Source organism: Sorex araneus, chromosome 7 (assembly GCF_027595985.1).
Source record: "Sorex araneus isolate mSorAra2 chromosome 7, mSorAra2.pri, whole genome shotgun sequence".
NCBI lineage: Eukaryota > Metazoa > Chordata > Mammalia > Eulipotyphla > Soricidae > Sorex > Sorex araneus.
Genome location: NC_073308.1, coordinates 8,756,801 through 8,779,866, shown reverse-complemented (window position 1 = coordinate 8,779,866; position 23,066 = coordinate 8,756,801). Strand labels below are relative to the sequence as shown.

The 23,066-nt window shown below is 43.3% G+C and overlaps 2 protein-coding genes across 4 annotated transcripts in view; both read right to left on the bottom strand.

Annotated features, from left to right (window-relative positions):
* The window catches only part of LOC129406475 (leucine-rich repeat-containing protein 37A3-like), a 46,653-nt gene extending 26,059 nt beyond the window's left edge, over positions 1-20,594 (bottom strand). For 2 of the 3 annotated variants that reach the window (XM_055144343.1, XM_055144345.1), the window contains exons 1-5: positions 18,245-20,594; positions 14,473-14,544; positions 11,842-11,913; positions 8,062-8,133; positions 6,865-6,945 (exon numbers count right to left, since the gene is read on the bottom strand). In XM_055144343.1, coding sequence (XP_055000318.1) covers positions 6,865-6,945; positions 8,062-8,133; positions 11,842-11,913; positions 14,473-14,544; positions 18,245-20,388 — 2,441 coding nt within the window. In that variant the 5' untranslated portion in view covers positions 20,389-20,594. The remainder of the gene's footprint in view (positions 1-6,864; positions 6,946-8,061; positions 8,134-11,841; positions 11,914-14,472; positions 14,545-18,244) is intronic. The other variant, XM_055144344.1, reaches the window with a different exon arrangement.
* Positions 20,595-21,869: 1,275 nt separating this feature from the next.
* The window catches only part of LOC129406477 (leucine-rich repeat-containing protein 37B-like), a 90,544-nt gene continuing 89,347 nt past the window's right edge, over positions 21,870-23,066 (bottom strand). Inside the window, exon 4 of the mRNA XM_055144347.1 lies at positions 21,870-22,007. Within this exon, the coding sequence (XP_055000322.1) occupies positions 21,887-22,007 (121 nt within the window). The 3' untranslated portion in view covers positions 21,870-21,886. The remainder of the gene's footprint in view (positions 22,008-23,066) is intronic.

The window sequence follows — 23,066 nt, the reverse complement described above, 5'->3', positions numbered from 1 at the left end:
CGACAGGTTTGTGAAGATGTGGAATAGATATGCAGTGAAATACTATGCAGCTGCAAGAAACGATGAAATCGTGTAATTTGCTGCAACCTGCTAGGAACCAGAAGACATCATATTGAGTGAAGTCAGATGAGGATAGATAAAGGATGATCTCACTTCTCTGTGGTAGATAGAATAACTGGATGAGGGAATGCAATGCAGTAGAAGAGGATGGCTAGATCAGTCTTGACCCCAGAGTACAGGGAGGAGAATGAGAGCAAAGCAAAGAAATCAACAGGTGGTAGAAGATAAAGGGCGGAACAAGGGCCAGGGCTTTATTTTACCAATGATATGGGAAAGTGGTATAGCTCTCTACCCAAAGCACAGGCTCAACACTGAAAACATGAGCCTTAAAGAACCACCACTGGGTCAGAGCAACAGGCCAACAGGTAAGGCTCTTGCCTTGCACATGGCTGAACTGGCTTCAATCTCCAGCAACCTATATGGTCTCCTGAGCCTGTGAGGAGCAACCCCTAAGTACAGAGCCAGGAGTAATCCCTGAGCACCATTGGGTGTACTCCCCTGCCCCCCCCAAATAAACTATAACCACTGAACCTTGAAATGTGCCTGTCAATGTGGCAGATTGGGTGTAGGAACACTGGTGAAGGGAAGTGTAGGAACACTGGTGGTGGGATTGGTGTCAAAATATTGTATGCCTAAAACCTAACAACCATGGTGGAAATGCCGACTGGTCCACTCTCTTTGGAAAACAATATGGGCATTCCTTAAAAAACTAGAAATTGAGCTTCCATACGAGCCCACAATACCACTTCTGGTAATATATTCCAAGGGTACATAAAAGCACAGTAGAAATGACATCTGCACCTGTGTGTTCATTGCAGCAGTGTTCACAATAGCCAAAATCTGGAAACAACCAAAGTGTCCGAGAACAGACAACTGGTTAAAGAAACTTTGGTACATCTACACAATGAATACTATGCAGCTGTTAGGAAAGATGAAGTCATAAAATTTGCTTATAAGTGGATGGTCATGGAGAGTATCATGCTAAGTGAAATGAGTCAGAAAGAGAGGGACAGACAAAGAATGGCTGCACCCATTTGTGGAATATAAAATAACATGAGACTGATAACCAAGGAGAGTAGAGAGAAGGGCCAGGAATATTGCTCTGGGTTGGAAGCCTGCCTCATGAGCTGGGAGAGAAGGCAGCTGGAATAGAGAAGGGATCACTAAGTCAATGATGGTTCGAGGGATCATTCGAGATGGGAGATGTGTACTGAAAGTAGATTAAAAAAATCAAATGCGACGATCTCTCATTATCTATACTGCAAATTATAATGCCCCAAAGTATAGAGAGAGTATGGGAAACATTGCCATAGAGGCGGGGAGGGGATTGGGATTGTGGAGAGGGAAGATACTGGGGACATTGATGGTGGAGAAAGTCCACTGGTGGAGGAATGGGTGTTCAATCATTGTATGACTGAAACTCAGATATGAAAGCTTTGTAACTGTAGCTCACAGTGATTCAATAAGAAACAAACAAAACCCCAACTCTCAATAACTTTGTAAATCGTGGTTCTTTAAATATATTTTAAAAAAAAGAGATGTGCACACAGTGGACTTCATGTCTGTCCCCCAATCCCCCAGGATACCTGAACGAACATGGATACTTAGTTGGGGACAGAGTCACACTGTCCTCTTGCTAGGGACCACAGACCCTGTAGTGGCTTCCATCCCAGGTCACTGTGGCTGAGCAGATGGCTCTCTGCCAGTGGGCACGGTGGAGTTCAGTCTCAGGAAAAGCAAGACCCCCAAGAGACACATGAATCCACTTTGAAATTCAGGCAACGAAGGTCTTTGCTGATCTTTGATATAAAAGAGAAATGGTGCACAAGAACCATGCCAAGAAGTGGCGCCCCTGACAAGCACAGGTGTGAACACTGCTCTTAGAATGTTCTTGTATAGAATAGAATAGAAGAGCGACCCCTGGTGGCCGTGTGTGTGAGCTCCCCGCCCCCAAAAGCACAGAGGCCTTTAGCAAACATCAGCCCAGGGGGCAAATGCCTGGCCCTGATGTAGGATTTCCGGTGAGCACCGCAACTGAATATGAGCATCACAGCCAGGGTGTATGACCCTCAGACATCTCGCAACAATAAAGATGAGGAGGAAAGGTAAAACCTGTTTGGGGCTGGGGGGGGGGGCAGCGGAAGACTAAAGGGAACAGCTGGACCACATCTGGGTGGTGCTCAGGTGTGACCCCTACAGTGCTCCAGCAGCAGTACTAAGTTGAAATAGAAGATATCTCCCTATAAGGATGGGAAGGAAAAGACACACTTGGTAGACAGTTCTTGCTGAATGTGACAAACTTAATTTTCTAACAATAACAAAGAAATCAGTCACCCCTAAACCATTCCAAGGTCCTGAGCAGTCTTCCTCTTTAAGGTAGAAGCTTTTGAACGATGAGAAGCTGCTGCCAGGATTTCAGTACATACCCCAAAGTGATAACAATGCCTTAGAGTAAGCTCTCGTGTGGACACTCATCTAAAGACAGGCCATTATGCTATGTGGCTGGGAGAGCGTGAGGGCCTCGCGGTGACCCCAGCTCCGTCTGCCTTCACAGTGCAGCTCCCCACCTCACTGACAATCTCCACAGTGGGGTCAAGCGGTCAGTAGGAACAAGGTTTGGGTTTCCTTTGTTCTCTCTTAGTACTTATGTCTTGGCAAAATACTGATGTTCCACAAACAAGCCAGAGTGTCCACTGCTCTGTCTGAGTAAGGCATCGCCTTTCTACTTTGTCAAGTCTGCAGTTGCTACAATCATGGAACTTGTACCGATGAAATGACAAAGAATTTTTTAAACAAGTCATCAGTCTAGACCTGTGTAGGTGAATGAAGAAACACTTGAAATTCAGAAGGGGGAAAAAAAAAAGATAGTTGGGGCTGGTGCAATCGTACAGCAGGTACAGCAGGTAGGGCGTTTGCCTTGCACACAGCTGACCTGGGTTTAATTCCTGGCATCACATATGGTTCCCCAGACACCGCCAGGAGTAATTCCTGAGAGGAGAGCCAGTAACAATCCCTGACCATGGAGGTATGGCCCCAAAACAAAAACAAAAGAAGAAAAGAGATACTGAACATTTAGGATTAGCAAACACTGTAGGATTTCCATAACATACTTCATTCCTGATTTCATCTGTAAGAGATGTGATTATCACCCTTTCAAAAACAATGACATCTTATTAATATTTTGACAATTTATGGAAAATTTATTAATTTACAGTTACAAATTATTATGGCATATTGAAGGTGATCTGTTTTTCATTCAACTGATAATGTACTCACCACTCAATGTTTATTAATATAGATGTTTCATTCAAGAAACTCACTGAGTGATAATTACCCAGAACCCAGGAAGAATTAAGGTTTTTGTGGGCCCTGAATTTCATCTAGTTTATCAAAATTCTGTTTAACAAAATAAATAAAATGCAAAATTATGAGTATAAAAATTGTTGGGATCTTCCCTGAGATCTTGCAAGTAAGGTTTGGAGTTCAGCTTCCTTTAATTCCTTATCAATTCACCTCAGATGGGTCTTTTTGTTTTGTTTGTGCTTAGGTTTGGGTTACACCTGGCATGCCCTCAGCCCACTGAGCTCTATCTGGTTCTCACTTCAACCTTTCCCCAGATCTATTTAATGCAGGGAGTAAATTATGATCAACGCAGTTTCCAATCAACCCTGTCATTTGTCAGATAGGTAATAAAAAGACCTAACTGAAGGACCAGCATCCCTTGCCTTTGGAAAGAGATGTAACATTATTTCCTCTTGTTTTTCGGCCACACATAGCAGGGTGCTCAGGGCTTACTCCTGGCTGTGCTCAGGAAGAGCATGTGGGGTGCTGAGGCTGAACCCAGGTCAGCCATTTGCAAGGCAAGTCACACACCCACTGTACTTGTGCTCCAGACACAGAGTTTTGATCACGCAGGCAAATTGTATGTGAAAGGAATGAGCTTGGTCATTTAGAAAGATTGGGCCCCAAAGAAAGGAGTCCACCCCCCAACACATTCGGGCCCCAACACATTCGGTGCTGGGGTGGGTGGGTAGTGCCATACTTGGTGTTTGGGGCTTACTCGGTGCAGTGCTGGGGAACCATGTCGTGCAGGGGCTTGAACCTGGGACTCCAGCACCTAGAGTGTGCACCATCTCCCCAGACTCCATGACAATCTGCTGAGGTGACTGAATTAATCTTAAGAGTTAGTTCTATTTAAATCACATGACTGGGATGATCACTTCTTTCCAGATATCTATGATTCTTTTATTACCTTTTTCTCTCATTTGAGAGTAAAATTTCAATATATGCAATACAAGTAAATCATCACCTTCTCCATTATAAATTCGTTGGGTTTTCTTCTCATTGTTTGGGGACCACATTTGGAGGTGTGAATGGGAGTGACTGCTGGCAATGCAAAGCTCAGGCTCCAGCTCTCTGAGCTGTCTCCTCAACCTCATTCATGATGAGTCCTTCTCAGTACACCACCCACCATTATCTCCAGTGTCACCCCACTATCTTGTTACCCTGCTGTCTGCACTAGCAGTAGGGCTCTCATGTTTTCCCACCAGCATCTGTCTTCTTTCTTCCAGTACTCAAGGTTCTTGGTGACAAACACCCTGCTCTATTCTTCCATATAGATAGGCCTGACACTCAGAAGAAATGGCACTCTGTGAATGTTCTTGAATGTCTTAATTTTTATGAACTAAGATGCCATTTTCCCCCTGCCCCCACTGTCTCCTACAAAACTATACCGAAACTGGGGTTCTTGTGATGCTTGTTATAATAAAATGCTTAGTAAAAATGCGGCATTAAAGGCACTGAGGTGACTATAATCTCAAAGCCTGCTCCTTACAAAACTGGTCTGGGCTGGAGTTAGCACAGTTAGTACTGGAGTTAGATAGCACAGCGGGCAGGGCGTTTGTTTGCCTTGCATGTGTCCGACCCGGGTTCAATTCCCAGCATTCCATATGGTCCCCTGAGCACCGCCAGGAGTAATTCCTGAGTGCATGAGTCAGGAGTGACCCCTGTGCATCGCCGGGTGTGACCCAAAAAGTAAAAAAAGACAACTGGTCTTCAGGGTTCTTTCCCACATTGTCAGTCAATTAAGGATTGGTGAAGGGGAGCTGCTACAGGTGGGCACGTGCAGGAACCATGATGCCGACCCAGACACATTCCAACCCCTCACCTGCCTCATCAAACCTGTCTGCCCGGGTATCAACTCAGGTTTATACCCATGCAGAATCACCGAGCTGCCTTCCTGCCCTTCCTTCATCTAATTTGCAGGAAGCTGTGTAAAACTGGATTTCTGAAACACAAGCAGGTGAAGACCCTTTTTCAAAGTCAAACTGAAAGGAGGATCTTCCGCTTGAGTACAGAATTCCCTTTAAGCCTCTGATCTGAATTTTGATCTGCTTGTGTTACATCAAATCAGAGAGAAATCAGAGGGACCTTTTCACCCAAAGGGTATAGAACCACACGCTTCTTACACACGAGTAATCAGAAAAGTAAGTATAATGAAATTAGACAACAGCAATGTTGGTTTTTGGTTTTTTTTGTTTGTTTGTTTTGTTTTTTGCGTTTTGGGTCACACTTGGCGACGCACAGGGATTACTCCTGGCTCTGCACTCAGGAATTACTCCTGGCGGTGCTCAGGGGACCATATGGGATGCTGGGAATCGAACCCGGGTCGTCCGTGTGCAAGGCAAATGCCCTACCCGCTGTGCTATTGCTCCAGCCCCCAGCAATGTATGTTTGATGAATGCTTTTCACTCACTCTGATGTAACACAAACACTTTTGGGGTCACAGAGATAGTTTCAGAGATGGAGCACATGTCTGCCATGTATAAGCCCAGAGTTTGATCCCACCACACCACAGAACTCCAGGTGCCTCCCATGGCCGCCTTCTAGCTCAGCTGGCCAGTGTGATGCCAGTTTTGCCAGGAGTGATCCTGGATCCCTCCCCAGCACTGCCAGGTGCGAAGTCTATGGAGTGTTTTTACCATAGCTTTTTACCACCTTTTACCACAGCTCAAAGCTTTATAGTGACTGGGGCTGGAGCAATAGCACAGCGGGGTAGGGCGTTTGCCTTGCATGGGGCTGACCCAGGTTCAATTCCCAGCATCCCATATGGTCCCCGGAGCACCGCCAGGGGTGACTCCTGAGTGCAGAGCCAGGAGTAACCCCCGTGCATCGCCAGGTGTGACCCAAATACCAAAAAAAAAAAAAAGCTTTATAGTGACCACAGTGAATTCACTTTATGTATATATTTATATATTTTTTTTTCTTCAAAAGAATGTTCTAGAGTATTAGGGAGGGAACTATGCTAAGATAGATGTTCAGGAACCCTTTGGCTTCACCATGTAAAAGAAGCTACCAGCTAGGAATGAATCCATAACTCTCCTTCCCAGCCAACTCCCAGTAAAAACTGTTATACTTAGTTCTTCCGGGCTCTTTGTTGCATACATTTAAGTGGTTAGGAACTTTGCACATGAACAGGAACCAAAGTTGGAATTAAACTGGGAATTTAAAGCCTCATTCACAGTTCAGCGCCGTACCAGTGGGAATCACAAGACAATGCTAACGAATACGTTTCTGTTAGTGCTCGCTCCAATAATCATTAATTAAAAAAAGCAAAGCATGCCAGGTGTCATGCAAATCTCTTGGACTCTTTGTACCTTAGTTTCTTCATTTGAACAAAAAGAACTGGATCTCAAGACATACTTACTAGAGTTCACACTGGCCTTATACCAGTTAGGTAATAATGACTGCATGATGCTTTTATGCACAGTGTTATTATGTATACTTATCTGCTTTTTGACTTACATCTTATGTAAAAACTGCATTCCATGCCAGGCCTGAAACGTTCCAAAGCTCAGTTCGGTGATTAAATTGCAACTAAGATTCCTACCAAAGAAAACAAAGAAAAAAAAGATAAAAGCAGCAGCAGTTTTTAGAAGAAAGAAGAAAAAGGAAGGAGGAAAAGAAGAAAGAAGGGGTTGGAGCGATAGCACAGCAGATAGGGTGTTTGCCTTACATGTGGCTGACCCAGGTTCGATTCCCAGCATCCCATATGGTCCCCTGAGCACCACCAGGAGTAATTTCTCAGGGCAGAGCCAGGAGTGACTCCTGTGTGTCGCCAAGTGTAACCCAAAAAGTTAAAAAAAAAAGAAGGAAGAAGAAGGAACATGAAAGAAAGAAGACAGAAGAAGGAAGAAGAAAAAGGAGGAATAAGAGGAAGAAAGAAGAAGGAAGAAGGAGGAAGAAGAAAGCGAGGAGGAAGTAGAAGAGAAAGTGGAAGTGGAAGAAGAGAAAGAAGAGGAAGAGGAAGAAGGAAGAAGAAGAGCAAGAAGAAGGAAGGAAAAAGAAAGGAAGAAGGAAGAAGGAAGAGGAGGATGAAGAAGAGGAGGAGGAGGAGGAAGAAGAGAAGAAATAATATTCTTTTTCTTTTTGGGTCACACCCAGTATTACTTTTAATTCATAGAACCACAACATTTTATGCGCTAAACATCACTGTGGAAGACATAAGCTTAAGGTTTATTCTTTGATGTTTATGATGCTGTGGGGGCATTAGACACAAAATAGCAAATGCTTAACAAATAATTAATTTCTCTATAACAGGGATTCATGACTTCAGCACTACTGCCACATGGGGGCTGGATAGTTATGGGGGGGCTGTCCAGTGCATTGTAGCTATTCAGCAGTGTATCTGGAGGCCTCTGCTCACTAGGTACCAACAGCATCATTATAGATCTGACAATTAAAACAATGAAAAAAAAACCCTCAAGGCACTATCAAGGGTCATGTGGGTACAAAATCATCCTGGTTGAGGGCCACGGTTCTATTGTTCACATTGCTCTGACTAGTAATTCTCATAGTAATCCTTACTTACAGGCAAAATGGATTTGCTGTACAGTTTTCATAGCTATTTATAATGTTCTAATAATATTCAAATGAATAACAGAATCTGACATTTAAGTGTTCTAAAAATTCCAAAAATAATGAAGCATATTTTTAACTTACATATACTGCAGATATGGTAGTTCTTCAAATGTACGCCTTTCAATAAACTGTATTTTATTGCAGGATAAATCTCTAGGAAAAGGAAAAGGAAAATATTTCTTCAACTAACTACCAAATATCTAATTTTAGGAATAACCAGTAGAAGTCAAAATAATATTGAATGAGTAGATTTGAATGTTCCAGAACTCCTAACCTTGCTTTCAGTTCAACCACAAATCTTCATGAATAAAATGTATGATTACTTGGTTCTAATATCGGACTTCAACTTTTCTCAGAGCAGAGAATTGATTCGGTGATTTTTATGTTCTCAATGACAGATGGAGTTCAATTTTTTATCTTCATGTAAAATTACTATATTTAATATAATTATTTCAAATATTCATATGAATAATCTCACGTTTATATGCATTCCTATTTAGCTGTTTTCTAGGCTAAAAAAATGGCCCATTTTCATATAATATGAAATGAAGTTACTCCTTTCAGCCAGAACTTAATTTAGAATTAAACTTTTTTTTTTTTTTTTGCTTTTTTTGGGTCACATCCAGCTATGCTCAGGGGTTACTCCTGACGGTGCTCGGGGAACCATATGGGATGCTGGGAATTGAACCCGGGTCAGCTGCATGCAAGGCAAACGCCCTACCTGCTGTGCTATTGCTCCAGCCCCTAGAATTAAACTTTTCTATCATAATAGAAATTGAATTTTTGGTTCTATATTTTCTGAATATTCCATGAATTTCACTGCTTTCATTGTACAGTGGTGGAACAAACAAAATCATCACAGTGCTGAATTTTTATTTGATTACAGTTGACTGTTTTATATCTATGAATTCTACTTAAGTTCTTTCACATATGACCAAGATGCGTATAACTATCTTCTAGCTCATCCCTCTTTTTCCTCTTGCCTTCCTTCCCTTCCTTGGCAGTGCTCAGGGCTCACTCCTGACTGCACTCAGATCACTCTGGGGGGGGGCGCTCAGGGGACCCTGCATGGTGCTGGGGATCAAACCTGGGTCACCCATGTGCAGAAGCAAGCCCCTTACCCCCGTCCTATCACTCCAGTCCCAGGCTTTCCTTTTCTGACCCACAATGCACACCGTCATATATTAACTTTCCAAATAGTTCTCAAACACCAGTCTCACTTGGGAGCTGATTGAAGATGCCTGTTCTCCAATCAACCTACTCCAAATCAGCTGGAGCGGGAACTGTGGTGGGGGGTTAACAGGCCCTCCAAGTGATCTACTGCAGGCCTGAGTGACCCAGCGCAGGTGGGCACGAGGGAGCTCTGCATGCTAGCCCTGGCTTACAACTCCTGGGTCTAGGTGTCTACCCTCTTTTTTGGTATTCTGAGAGCATTGTGGTGTTTTTCCTGTGTTCTACCTTTCTCCTACTCTCTTTTTACAAGATTCTGTCAAGATGTCTGTGTGACAATAGCCCAACAATTCCTACAACAGAACTCTCCTCGTGATAATCTCCCATGTTCTTAATACTACTGCTATAGAATCACTGTTTTAGCCAAGTATTTCATATTTAAATGTTTGTTTAAGTTCTAGATAATTTGGAAATATGCTGACATAGGGTGTTAGAATGTTGTATTGCAAATCACAATGAGAAAACTAAAGTTTTTTTTTAAAAAATCTGGGCCAATGGCATTCAAGTTCTTTATTTTCTTGTTCAATAATTCAGGTTTATTTTCATTTTTTAAATAATTTTTTTATTAAGCCAACTTTTAAAAGTTTTCTATAAAGGCTAGAAATTTAAAAATAATAATATTCTAGATTTTGCAGAGCATATTTTTATGATTTTTTTCATTTCCAGAAAAACACAAACATCAACTTTATAAACACAAGCATAGTTTGAGCTTGCTCTTCAAGCTGTGCTCTCCCGTGTGTCTCGCTTGTAGAGTCTATGTTCCTTGGCTTATTCACTTGCACTCTGGAAAAGCCGGTGCTCTCTCTCCAACATCGCCCTCCTTTCTCTCCTCCCACATCTTCCTCAGCACGTTTCATTCAATAAAAACTAACCTGCTTCACTGTTGCACCTCTTTAAGTTCTTTCCTGCAAGGGACAGGCAGTGGACCCATGATGCCTGTGATGAGGTTGGGACTGCCTTCCCTTTCCTGCTGGTGCAGGCTGGCAGATGTACTTTGGGGGAATAATAATAGTAAAGAAGAAATTCCCTAGCCCCAAAATAACTCAAGGGCTTGATGATCACATCATTTGAAATGCAAATCCTGAATTCTTGGAAGAGAAACTGAGGTACCACCAGGATGCAAAAATCCAAGGCCCCACCCAGAAAAGGCTGGTCCCCCCAGAAAAGAAGTTACACAAGAATCCATGAGATTATAAAGAGAACATCAACAGTGCAAGACATTCCTGTGACAACACCCAGCCTAAGTTTTAGTATGCAAAACTCCAGGAAAGAACAACCCTTTTGGAAGAATTGAATAAAAGCACCTCCTGAAAGTCCTCAGGGCTTGCTCTTCAAGCCCTGAATATCTCACCTGCTTCTTTCTCTGTTTCTTTGCTTGTTTATTTCCACTCTGGAGAGCCTGTGTTCTCTCTTGAACACATACTTCTTAATTTCTCTCCCTCACATCTTTCTAAATAAGTTTTAATAAAAGCTGTCTTGCTTCATACACAAAATTAAAAAAAAAAAAGAACATGGGGCTGGAGCGATAGTACAGTGGGTGGGGCGTTTGCCTTGCAGGCAGCTGACCTGGGTTTGATCCCGGGCATCTCATATGGTCCCCCCAGCACTGCCAGGAGTAATTTCTGAGTTTCCTGAGTGCAGAGCCAGGAGGAACCCCTGAGCATCGCTGAGTGTGATCCAAAAAACAATAAATAAATAAATAAATAAATAAATAAGTAAAAATTAAAAAATAAAAACATGAACATATTTGCATAGATCTTTGTTTTTATTTAGTAGTGCTCAGGGGCTACTTCAGGGACATTACTGGGGGGTCAGGGAATGGGGAGCCCAGAACCTCGTTCTGCTGGGAAACCAACCTGGGCCTCCTGTTGCTAAGCATCACACTCAACATTTGTGCAATCTCCCCAGCTGACAAAAACAATTCTTAAGTTAATGGGCTATGTAAAACTGGACCATGCATTGGTTTTGATCCATGGGGACATAAAGGAACTCTATATGAACATAGAGGAGATGGTATACTAGCACTCTAAGTTAAGTTTACATGGGTGATGCAAATATAAGTACTTTTCATTTATTATTAAAGTTTAAAGACAAAAACAATTCTTAAGTTAATGGGCTATGTAAAACAGGACCATGTGTTGGATTGGATTCAGGGGACATAAAGGAACTCTACATGGACACAGAGGAGATGGTAAATTAGCACTTACTTTAGGTTTATATAGTAAAGTTTGAAAAAAAACTCTTGTGAAGCAAGATAGTTTATACTGAAAGAAACTTTCTTAGATGTGAGGGGTGGGAAAGAGAAAGAATGTGTTCACGAGATAACCTGGAATTCTCCAGAGAAGAAAAAGCAAAGAGTCATGGGGACAAGTAAGAAAAGTATATGATCCAGAGAGAACATGGGCTTGAAGAGTAAGCCTAAAGTTTTTTCTATATATGTACATATATGTATTTATATATATATGTACATGCAAATGTAATTTAGTGCCAGAAATGACATGAAAGGTTTTTAATGCTAGAATCATAAAACTATAGAATTGTATTGCTGGAAGAAATGATAAAGATTAACTTGTACACCCTTTGTTTTATAAACAACAGATCTAGAAACTCATAAATAAATGATTAACTTACAAGTACTTGAGGGATAGCAGGCCTTCAAATGAATCCTTATGTAATTCAGTCAAAGAATTGTCACTGAGGATTCTGAGAAATGGAAAAATTATTTCTGGACCAAAATGCAAAATAACTATGACTATTTACTACATAGGACTAATTCTTACACATAATAATGGTGCTTTCTAAAGATCCCAATTCTTATTTTACTTGGGGATAGTGATCTCTGTTTAGGCTCTTTGCTTTTTCCTCACTGATATCTATCCATCATGCACACGAACATAGCTATTGACTCTTCTCACCAAATAACCTCTACAAAGCATATTCTCTAGGTCACAAAATGTCAGATCTAAATTCTGGGTGACACCAGAACCACAGAATTGCCACTCCCTCCTCTCTTCCCAAACATTACTCTGGATACCCCATGAAGAATGAAATTAAGTCTGTAAAGAAAACCCTTTGAAACTTAACACCATTAATTTTTTTTGTTCTGGGAATTAAAATGAGCACAAAATGCACATGACAAACACTCAAGAACGATTGAGGCCAGAGCAATAGTACAGTGGGAGGGGTACTTGGCTTGCACATGGCTTACCTGGGTCAGACCGGGCAACCATATGATCCCCCAGGAGTAAACTTTGAGCCCAGAACCAGTGGCTGTGCACCCCCCAACACGAAAGAACAGTAAAGCAAAGGCCCCAAGACATATTCCTTACAAGAAACACAGCTTCATAGAGGACCCTAGTGTGGCCCTACCAATCACACCCTCCTCTGTCACACACCCCTGACTTTAATGAGCATTTGTTATTTTGGGGTTTATTTGGTGCTTTGTTTTGTTTTGGGGCCACATCCAGGAGTGCTCAGTGGTTAATCCTGGCTCTGCACTCAGGGATCATTTCTGGTGCTGCTCAAGGGACCGTATGGGGTGCTGGGGATCAAACTCTGATCAGCCGTCTGCAAAGCAAAGAAGCCTTTCCAGAGGCAGAGTTTGTCCTGGTCCATGGACTTGGGTTCTCTTGGACAGGCAGGACCAGAGGGCAGGAAAGCTAACCAAGATTTTCAAACAAAGACTTGAAATTCGGCTTCCCTTCCCATCAAGTGTCAAAGGGCGTCTCACCACACTGTCTGCCACCATCCCTGGCCCCAGAACTGGAAAGCTCTTACTGTCTGTTGGGGGATTCCCATGATGGAAACCTACAGTTCTTACCAATTGTGATTTGGATTCCCTGCTCCAATGTCCCCTTTTGTTTAGAAAATTCCACCTTTCAGAGCTAAGGGTAACCCCTGAGCACCACTGGTGTGGCCCTAAAGCAAAATTGAAAAAAAAAAAAGAAAAAGAAAAAAATCCAGAATTTCCACTTTTTTAACACTTAGCAAAGTATGCAAGCGATTTCTATTTGTAGACTTTCTCTCTAGGTCTAAGGCTCATAGCCTGGATGAAAATAAACACACTGGAACAGTGTTTGTTTGGTTTTGGTTTTGATTTTGGCTCACACCTGGCTGTGCTCAAGGCTTATTCCTGGCTCTGTGCTCAGGGATCACTAACGGCAGGGCTGGAGGGCCCTATGTGGTGCTGGGGAGTGAACCCAGGTAGGCCATGTGCAAGGCAAACACCCTACCCGCAGTACTATCGCACTGGCCCTAAAATGGTCATTTCTCACATTATGAATGTCAACCGACAATGACAGATTAGCAATATCATTCATTTGGCCTCTAATAGAAACCATAGATACTTTTCACATTGCATTTACTATAGACATCTCAAACTTTTGTTTTTTTATCAAAAATTTGAAGTTAGTTGTTAGACATACAGGTGGTTATTAGATATACCAATATGTATTATTTAATATGAAGAATCACAAAATCCCGTTAATCATCGATTTCTCGGGCGGGCTCAGAAACATCTCATTTCGACCTTTCCCTGAGATCTTAGAAGTCCATCTTGACTTGGCCCTCCTAACAGTGTTGCACTGGGGGCTCTTCAGGGTCAGGGGAATGAGATCTAGCTTGTTACTGGATTTTGCATATGAATACACCATGGGAAGCTTGCAAGGCTGTCCCATGTGGGCAGGAAACTCTCAGAAGATTGCCAGTTTCTCCCAGAGGGAGAAGTAGGCTAAAGATATTGCATGCGATATTTAATATACTCAAAGAAAAAACCTTATAACTGCTATCAATCATTTTTTGGTGGTCTGTTTTCTGATTCTTATATATGCATATGTATGTGTGTGCATAAAATTAACTCTACTTGTTATAGAATGGAAAACAAAAAGACATTTTAAATAGGATCTTGGTAAACTAAAATTTTTAAAAGAAAAAAACCATTATAACTAACAGAGGTTGTTTTGGGACATGAGAGGAGAATACCTTTTATCAGAGGTATTAATCTTAAATTGTATACTAAGGAGGATTTCTTTTTCTTTTTGGGTCACGCCTGGCGATGCATAGAGTTTAGTCCTGGCTCATGCACTCAGGAATTACTCCTGGCAGTGCTCGGGGGACCATATGGGATGCTGGGAATCGAACCCTGGTTGACCACATACGTGCAAGGCAAATGCCCTACCTGCTGTGCTATCGCTCCAGTCCCACTAAGGAGGATTTATGGTGCAATTATTTTTTAATATTCATATTTGGAGAGAATATACTCACAGTTTCTCAACCCAAGGGTATGCCTTCCATGTATTTCCATCAATGGAAGAAATAGAGTTTCCTTGGAAATTCCTGTGAAGAAACACAGTTTACAGTCTTGAATAGGTAGGAAAAGAATGAACAGGCTAAGTAAAAGAATCATGGAAACACAGAAAACACCAGCTTCTTTCCACAGCTATCAGCTTCCCATTTTGCCCAACTAAAGACATGATGTGGGGCCACTGGTCAAACATTGAAATATCTCACAATCTGAACTTCCTAATTCCTGGAGTAGCTCAATAATGCCAGCTAGTTAGCATGTAAGTCATTTTTCCAAGCTCACACCTATTGTAACTCCTCCTGTAAATCAATAGAGAAAGTTTAATTTCATAATTATACAGAGAAATGAATAAAATTACCAGCAAATACATATTTAAAAATATTGCCAGAGACCACCAAAGATTTTGGTCAATGTTCTCTGTTGAAATTTCGAGATAGTAGAAATTTCTAGATAGAGACTAGGGAAATGAGAAAATGAGGGGGACTAGTGAGGAGAGATATATTCAACATACTTCACCAGGAAAAGAACAAATCACAAAGAATGACCTTCAGTGGGGGGAAAATGCACAGGAAAGAGAGTAGAAGAAAACCCAAGATGGTAACAGGAGTTACTGTGCGGTAGTCACACAGGTGGTAGAGTGGGAAAGTGGGATTTTCACACATTATCCTGTTAACTTTACTGACCTATTGTAACAAAGAGAATATGTTCATGAATTTACACATGTATAGATGAATGCAGTTGGTGGGAGTGTGGGGTGGGGGTGGGGGAGGGGATGGTGCTCAGGATTTACCCCTGGCTCTGGACTCAGGGTCTATCATTTTTTTTCTGTGTCAATAATTTTTAATTAAACTCCTGGTGGTGATGGAGGGGGACCATATGGGGTGCCTGGGATGAACCTGGGTTGGCCACATGCAAGGCAAGAGCCCTTGGTATGACTGTGCTGTGACTCTGGCTCCCTGAGTTCAGTTTTAACCACTAACTCTGTGGATCACTTTGAATCTAGTTTTGTCAACTTCCCCCAGCAACATGTGTATATCAACTGCAAACATGTATATAATCCAAATATAAACCTAATAAGTTTATGCACACATTTTCAGGTGAAAATGTTGAAACAGAAACCTGTGCCATCAACCTAGTGGACATTTCCATCAAATCTTCTGGCTGCTTTATGATGCCTAGGCCACAAGTTGAGGGATCTGTTTAAGGCACAGATTAGTAACTGTTTCACAGGTATATTACTTATCTCCAAACACATAAGTCATACCTAACATGCACCGTTTTTCATAGGCCAAGCACATCAATCATTTTTTAACCTAAAAAAGATGCCTAGACGCGAAAGCGGCTGCGCGAGATCCTATAATATTCATTTTCAGCAATGGAATACAAACTATCAAATGGTTCCTTTTTTGCAGGTTTGATTGTTGGGGGAAAATTCCAAATAATAACAGTCAGTTCTCTGTTGAAATATTGAATGTATCCAAATTATAGAGAGAATAAAGTGAAGATCACTGGCCACTTTAGTGCGGGGCAGGAGCGAGGGGGGTAGATTGGGGTTCTTGGTGGGGGAACAGGTGCACTGGTGAAGGGATGGGGGTTTGGTCATTATATGACTGGGATTTAAACCTGAAAGCTTGGTAACTTTTGTCATGGTGATTCAATAAAATTAAATAAATATTAAAAAAAAAAGATGCCTGGAACTCAGTGTGTCTCATCAGACTGGCTGTCCCTCCTACCTACTATATTTCCACCTTAACACCATTATCATTCTCTCAATAAGAACACAAACTTCAATCATATTGGATTTTTCTCCTTCCTTCTCCCTCAACTTGGCAGTTACTAACTTTGATTGGTTCTTTCTTTGTAATGTCCTCAGGATTTTCTTTGTATTTTTTTGGGCTTTGGGGAGGCTCAGCCTCTGGTGCTCAGGGACCACCCTTGGCTCAGTGCTTTGGAGGGGTCACTCTGGTGGTGCTCAGAGAACCATGAGGTGCCAGGGATCAAACCCTGGGTTCCCACATGCACAGCCTGTGCTCAGCCTTTTGAGCTCTCTCCCCCATCCAGGATGTTTTTCTACTCTTGCTACAATCGCTTATTCAGCCCCTTCTCACTTTACTCCTAGAGTTTATTAAGAGCACATTTGGTCTTTTTTCAACCAACTTTCCTCTTAGATTTCTCTGCATATAGAATCTAAAATGATTCTTATTTATCTCTCTTGCTTGAAAACTTTCAATAGCACTCTATACCTCACAATGCAAATTTCAAACCCCATACCTGATACTTCAGATTTTTCACAAGCATATTTTCATTACTTCCTAACTCAGTTCAATTTTTTTTGCAGGGCATGGCACATCCAGCAGTGGTCAGGAACCACAGTCTGATGATGATCAGGAGCCATACGTGGTGCTGGGATTCAAACCATGGTAGCTGCCATTGCCACATACAAGACAAATGCCTTAGCCTGTGTACCACCTCTCCAGCCTCTAACAGATATTTTTTAGTCTGCCTGTTTTTTAAATCCCAGAACTTTCTAGAGCTATGCTTTTTCTTAGACTTTACTCTCCCTTCCCCCACCCCCACACACTTGATTTAACAAATTACCATCAACCTCTAATTCCCAGCTAAAGTTGCTCCATGTCAGCTCTCTGCAGTTTTCCCCAACTGAGGAGACACTGTGCATTTTTGTGCCTCTGTTGGTGCTTAATGACATGCTGCCTTTCCTTTTGTGTGTATTCCCTTTCTCCCCAACAGCATCATGTTTAAGAGCTGATGACATATTCTTGTGGCTAGGTTGGGGGAAATGGATGCTTTCTATGAAAAGTCGATGTAAAAAATTTAACTCTGAAATGAGAGATTAAGTAACAATAACAGACAGCATTCATGTATATGCTAGTTCCCAATTTAAGTCTATAGTTTTGTGGGGAGCCACACCCGGCAATACTCAGGTGTTACTCCAGGCTCTGCACTCAGGAATCACCTCTGGTGGTGCTCAGGGGACCCTATGGGACGCTGGGGAATCAGATCAGTTGGAACAAGTGCAAGCAAATGCTCTACCTACTGTACAATCACTCTGGCCCAAAGTATTTACATAGATTTCTTAAGTATTACTTTGATTGCCATTGGAGCTGGCTAGATCTCACAATCAACCCTTCTCCACCACCTTGGCCTCATCTCCATAGGGATTAATGTGAAAGTTGTTTAAAGGTACTAATTTCATAAGTATCAAAATGAACAAGTATCAAAATACTAGGAGGTGAAAACTTACCATAATCTCCACGTAAAGAAAAAGGAACTGAGTCACAGAGCTAAATAAACAAAGCTAACAAATGACAAACTCGGGTAGTCTGGCACCAGAAATCATGTCCATAGCACATGTTGTGACACCAGCAATAAAAGATAAGGAGAACATACTATTGTTTAAAAAAAAAAGGCTGGAGTAAAGAGAAAACAAAGGTTAAGGAATTAAATGAACAGCTGATGGGATAAAGGATAGGTTGAGGGTGAGATAAAAATAGTGAAGGAAAGAGAGTATGGACAATTATAAGCAAAAGACTGGGGAAGAAGAAACAACAGATAAGAAGAATGAGGATATCTTTTGACTGACAAAAGATGAAAAAAGAGAGAGAATCATTTAAGGTGGACATGGGGGATGAGGCAGATACAGGAAGACATTGAAGCAAAGGCTTGCTACGTCAATAGGCAGAATGCAGAGATGAGAGGGAAGGTGATTCTTACAGTATAGTGAAGGTCCTGTTGATGTTGGGCCCTGGCACAGGCACTCTACGGAGCCTCTTCTCTGGACTGAGACCGGTGCAGGAGAGGGTATCCTCTGTGCAGGTACAGAGCTCACATATGTTGAAGGTCATGTGTTCATTCTGTTGCAGTTGCTCAGGGAAATCTACATGTGCCTTTTCGGAAGTAGATCGTCCAGAAGATAGGGCTGAAGAGTGAGTCAGGGAAGCTGTCCTTGATGTTTCTGGTTGTGGCGTTTCGTCCAAAGTTACAGATGTCTGTTCACTCAGATCTGTGTGTTGATGCTGACCCTGTTCTGACAGCAATCCCTCTGTGGGGGTTGTCAGAGTGGTACTTGTTGAAACTGTTACCTCAGCTTTCTTTGGGGCCTTTGAAGACGGAACTCCAGTCTCTTGCATGGTTGGAGCTGTAACTGAACTGTCTTCAGTGACAGGAACGTCCTTGTTTATAGGTGGATACGTGACTTCACTCAGGTTTGAATGAGGACTCAGAGATGGTGTGATAGGTGTCACATCTGAGTGTTCTGTAGCACTGGTACTTGTCAGGGTTGTCGAGGGTTTAGTCTTCACAGTGCGTTCCGGAGTTACAGTTATATATTGGTGTGTAGAAGGTTGATTTTGATGAGAAGTCTGACCTGTGGTCTTTTGTGTGGTTGGAGAAGGTACTGTCTTCAAAACCCCCAGACTGGGTAGAGCTGAAATCTTAGTGGCGATTGAATGAGTCCGCACATTCCCTGTTGGTTTTGTCACAGTGTGCTCTGTGGGAGCGGTAGTCTTCTTCAGGGTCGTAGAAGCTTTGCTCTCCCTACTTGGTTCTGCCGTGAGAGTCGTGACCCGGACTGATGATGGATGCCGAGTTGATGCTGAAAGTGGTCCTTCCAAATGCTCTGAAGCCTGAGCCAAAACGATATCTGTTGGTAACTCTGAAAGCTGAGTGAGGGTCTCCTGCACAGGTGAAGAAATTTCCATTTTCTCAGCAGGTTCCTTGTCTGGCGAAAGCTGAGTTAGAGTCTGACCCAAATGTAGAGCTACCATCTCACTCTGGAACTTCTGTGTTTCAGAAATGGTTGATGATACAATCTGCCAGCCAGATAATTCCATGTTCTCAGAGAGGCCTGGAAATGAAGCCTGGACCTCTTGGGATGGAGGTTGAGCCTGGGCCTCCTGCTGAACTGAAGGTTTGACCTCATTTATGACCTCTGTAGTTTCAGAAATAGTCACACCCTTAGGATTAGAAGTGACACTGGGCAAGTTGATGTGTGGAGCTTTACTGTGACTTGGAGATGGAATATTTTCTTCAGAATGCGGGAAAGGGTGAGTGACGGATTCCTCAGATGGCTCAGGAGATTGAGCCTGCATCTCCTGCTGGACTGAAGGTTCATCCTCATTACTGATCTCTGTAGATATGGAAAATGTCACACCAATAGGTTTAGCACTGACATATGTCAAATTTAAGCTTGGGGATTCATTGTGACGTGGAGATGTAATAAACTCTTCGGGATGCAGAGGTGGATTAGTGACAGATTCCTCAGATGGCTCAGATGGTTGATCCAGGGCCTCCTGTGGCACTGGAGAAGATTCAACCTCATCACCAACCTCTGAAAAAATGGAAAATGTCACACTCAAATGCTGAGCAGTGACACGGGGCAAGTTTAAGTGTGAAGTTCCATTCTGATTTGGAGTTGGAAGATTTTCCGCAGGATGAAGAAATGGTTGAGCTTCCAACTCCATAGAAGATTCAGGAGGCTGAGCTAGGGATTCCTGCTGGATTGAAGATTCAGTCACCTCAAGGATCTCTGGAGCTTGAGCCACTGCCTCCTGCTGTATGGCAGAATCACCCTCAGGGCTCTCTAGAGGCTGAGACTGGGCCACCTCTTGAGCTAGAGAGTGTTCATTCTCTTCACGGGTCTCTCCTGTGTGACTTAGACTTAGGGTTTCTGGCTGGGTTGAAATTTCATCCTGCTTGTTGACTCTTGGAGTTTCGGTAATCTGCAGATAGGCAGGTTTGATGATGACAGTAGATATATTTGAAAGATGGGCTTCTTTCTGGACTGGAGACAGTTCATTTGGCTGATGATGCAGTAAAGACTGCGCTTTCAGACCTGACTCTGAAGACTGAGCTTCCATCTCCTGAGGTACTGAAGACCCCCTTTCCTCAGGACCCAATGTAGGCTGAACTAGGATTTCTGGCAGGACTGAAGCAGTATCACCCTCTTCAGGGGTACTGGACAGCAAATCTGAGTCTGGAACTAAAGGTTTCGATTCCTCGGGAAATCCTGGAAGTGCAGCTGGGGTCTGTTGTGTGCTTGCTGAAACTTCAGCTTCCAGGGCCTTAAAGGGAAACTGTTCTAGCTCTTCAGAGGGTTCTGGATGCTGGGACTGGGGTGAAAAGGATTCAGTCTTGTGAGGGATCTGTGGATGTTGCTCTGAATCTCCCAGTACATCCAAGGGTTCATTCCCCTCGGGATAAAAGATATCCATACTGGAATCTAAGTCCTCATCCTGCATCTGTTGTGGTCGATGATGAGGTTTCTTAGATTTTCTGGAAGTTCCAACTGTTAAGTTAAAAGAAATTATATTGTGTTAAAGCCCACTCTTGACCTTTGTAACCTCGCTTTGTTCTGCTTCTGTAACCATGCTTATGCCCCCCGAACTGTATATAACAATGCACTGTGCCTGAGTCCTGTCACATACATCCTGACATCTGCCTGTTGGTTTGGTTGGAATTCACGTATGTGCCTAAAAGATAGGGACCTGCTCACAGAAGGAGTTGCTGAGAACAAGGAGCCCAGATAGTGACTCCGGTCCCACGGCCCAGCAGATGGTGACTCCGGCCCAGTAGATAGTGACTCCGGTCCCACGGCCCAGCAGATAGTGACTCCAGCCCAGTAGATAGTGACTCCAGCCCCTGACACAGAGCCCAGATAGCGACTCCGGTCCCACGACTCTACAGAAAGTAACTCCTGACGAAGGGCAAGAAGAATGAAAGAATGTCTCCAGACACACGAATCCCAAGATAGTGGCTCCGGGCGAGGCTAAGTGACTAACGTGACTGGCCTGGAGGACACAAGCCCTATAAAAAGGCTGCCCTAACTAGCACAAACCGCTGCATCTACTAGAAGTGCAGCCCCAGCATGTTGGTCTGAATAAACTTTTGTCTTGCAAGACTGGCCCGTCTCTGCTTCTTGCGGCTCCGGACCCAACATTAACTAGACCCTCCCTCCTGTTTGCAGGAGAAGTAATAAAGTTTAGTAGTTTTGGAACCTGTCCACCTAGTGGTGGAGCAGGCATTTCAGATGTCTGATCTTCAGGTTGATCTAGACCTGAAGTTGGACTTGTACTTGTCCCTCTAGGAGACAAAGCTAGAGGTGGACTCTGATCCTGAGTCCATCTTATCATTGGATCAACTGGGAGCCTCTGATGTGTTGCCAGCTGGTCATTCAATCCCTGGTGTGGAAGGGCAAATCGATGGGACGCAGAGGGCAACCCTTTACCTGAGTATTCATCCCGGATGGGAATGAAACCTTTAAACTTCTGCAGCGGGAACAACATCCGGCCAACACTCGAGATGAGCTGTTGATCAAAAAACCCGGACTTGGCCCGGGGTTGAAGGGCATGAGGGGATTCAAGTGCAGGAGCACGGGAAGGAGAAATCCAGGGCTTGGGGACGGATGGGTCGGGGATCAGCAGGACGGGGTGCAGAATCTGCGTTAGGATCGGAGCTCCCAGCAGCCACGCTGGTCGCCCTATTAACACAGATATTATATAAATTCGTTGCCAGGACAAGTCCAAGTGACTAGAGGGCAGGCATCCTACCCTGAGGCCAGCCATTGTGGCAGCCAGGATAGGCGGGCAAGCGCCCTTATGCACTGTGCAACCTTAGCAACGACACACCCTTAGCAACCCCGCGCCCCTCCCCCGCAGCCCCTTTATGCTGCCTTGATGCAGCCCTTATTGGGTAACCAGCAGGACCCAGGCTTTCCTTTCTCCCTGAAAGGCACCAAAGACGTCCAATCAGGTCCTCTTCCCACCTCCTCTGCCCAACTCCAGCCTCCCCTCCCCACCCCTGCCAGCCAAATAGGACTGGGACTGCCAACTACTCTGAGCCAAACCCTGTGGTGGGGGTGGGGAGGGGAAGGAACAGTGTGTCCCCCATTGGGAACACTGGCGAATTCAACAGTACTAGTCCAGTTGTGGTGGTCTTGGTGCGTCCTCCTCACTACTGAAATGCGAGACACATTCTTCCTCCCCTGGGCCATCCTGCTTCCAAGAAAGCTAGCTAACCTGCAAAAGGAGCACTACTTAGGGTGGATGGGGGTTCCCAAATGTTCTCATTTCCTTTAAACTCTCAGTATCTCTGATTATTTATCAGTCCCTGAGAGAGGGGATAGCATGGAATCACTGACCTAAAATTTTCTGAAGGAGGGCTCTGGGGCCATAGACAGTTTATTCTGGGAGACCGACCATAAACGAATGAACACTCATATACACTCCTTTACACCGGCCTGGGGCAAATCCCCCTTTCTTGCATGGAGCTCAACATTAATTCATAGAGAAAAAGTAGCAAGCCCCTTTCTAGAGGGCTGCCTGCCTTTCTAGCACTCCTGGAGAGACCACTGAAGACCTTAAAGTCAGAATGTAACAAGGCTCTCTTGCAATACTGTGACTAGCACCCATTTAACTTTCTTCACAGTCCTTCTTCTCATGGATTTCAGTTCTCATTATCTCACACTTCTAGAATAAACATTCTATGAGAAGGGGCTACTTCCCAGGGTCTAGTTGAGTAGAGAGCTTTGAATGGAGTT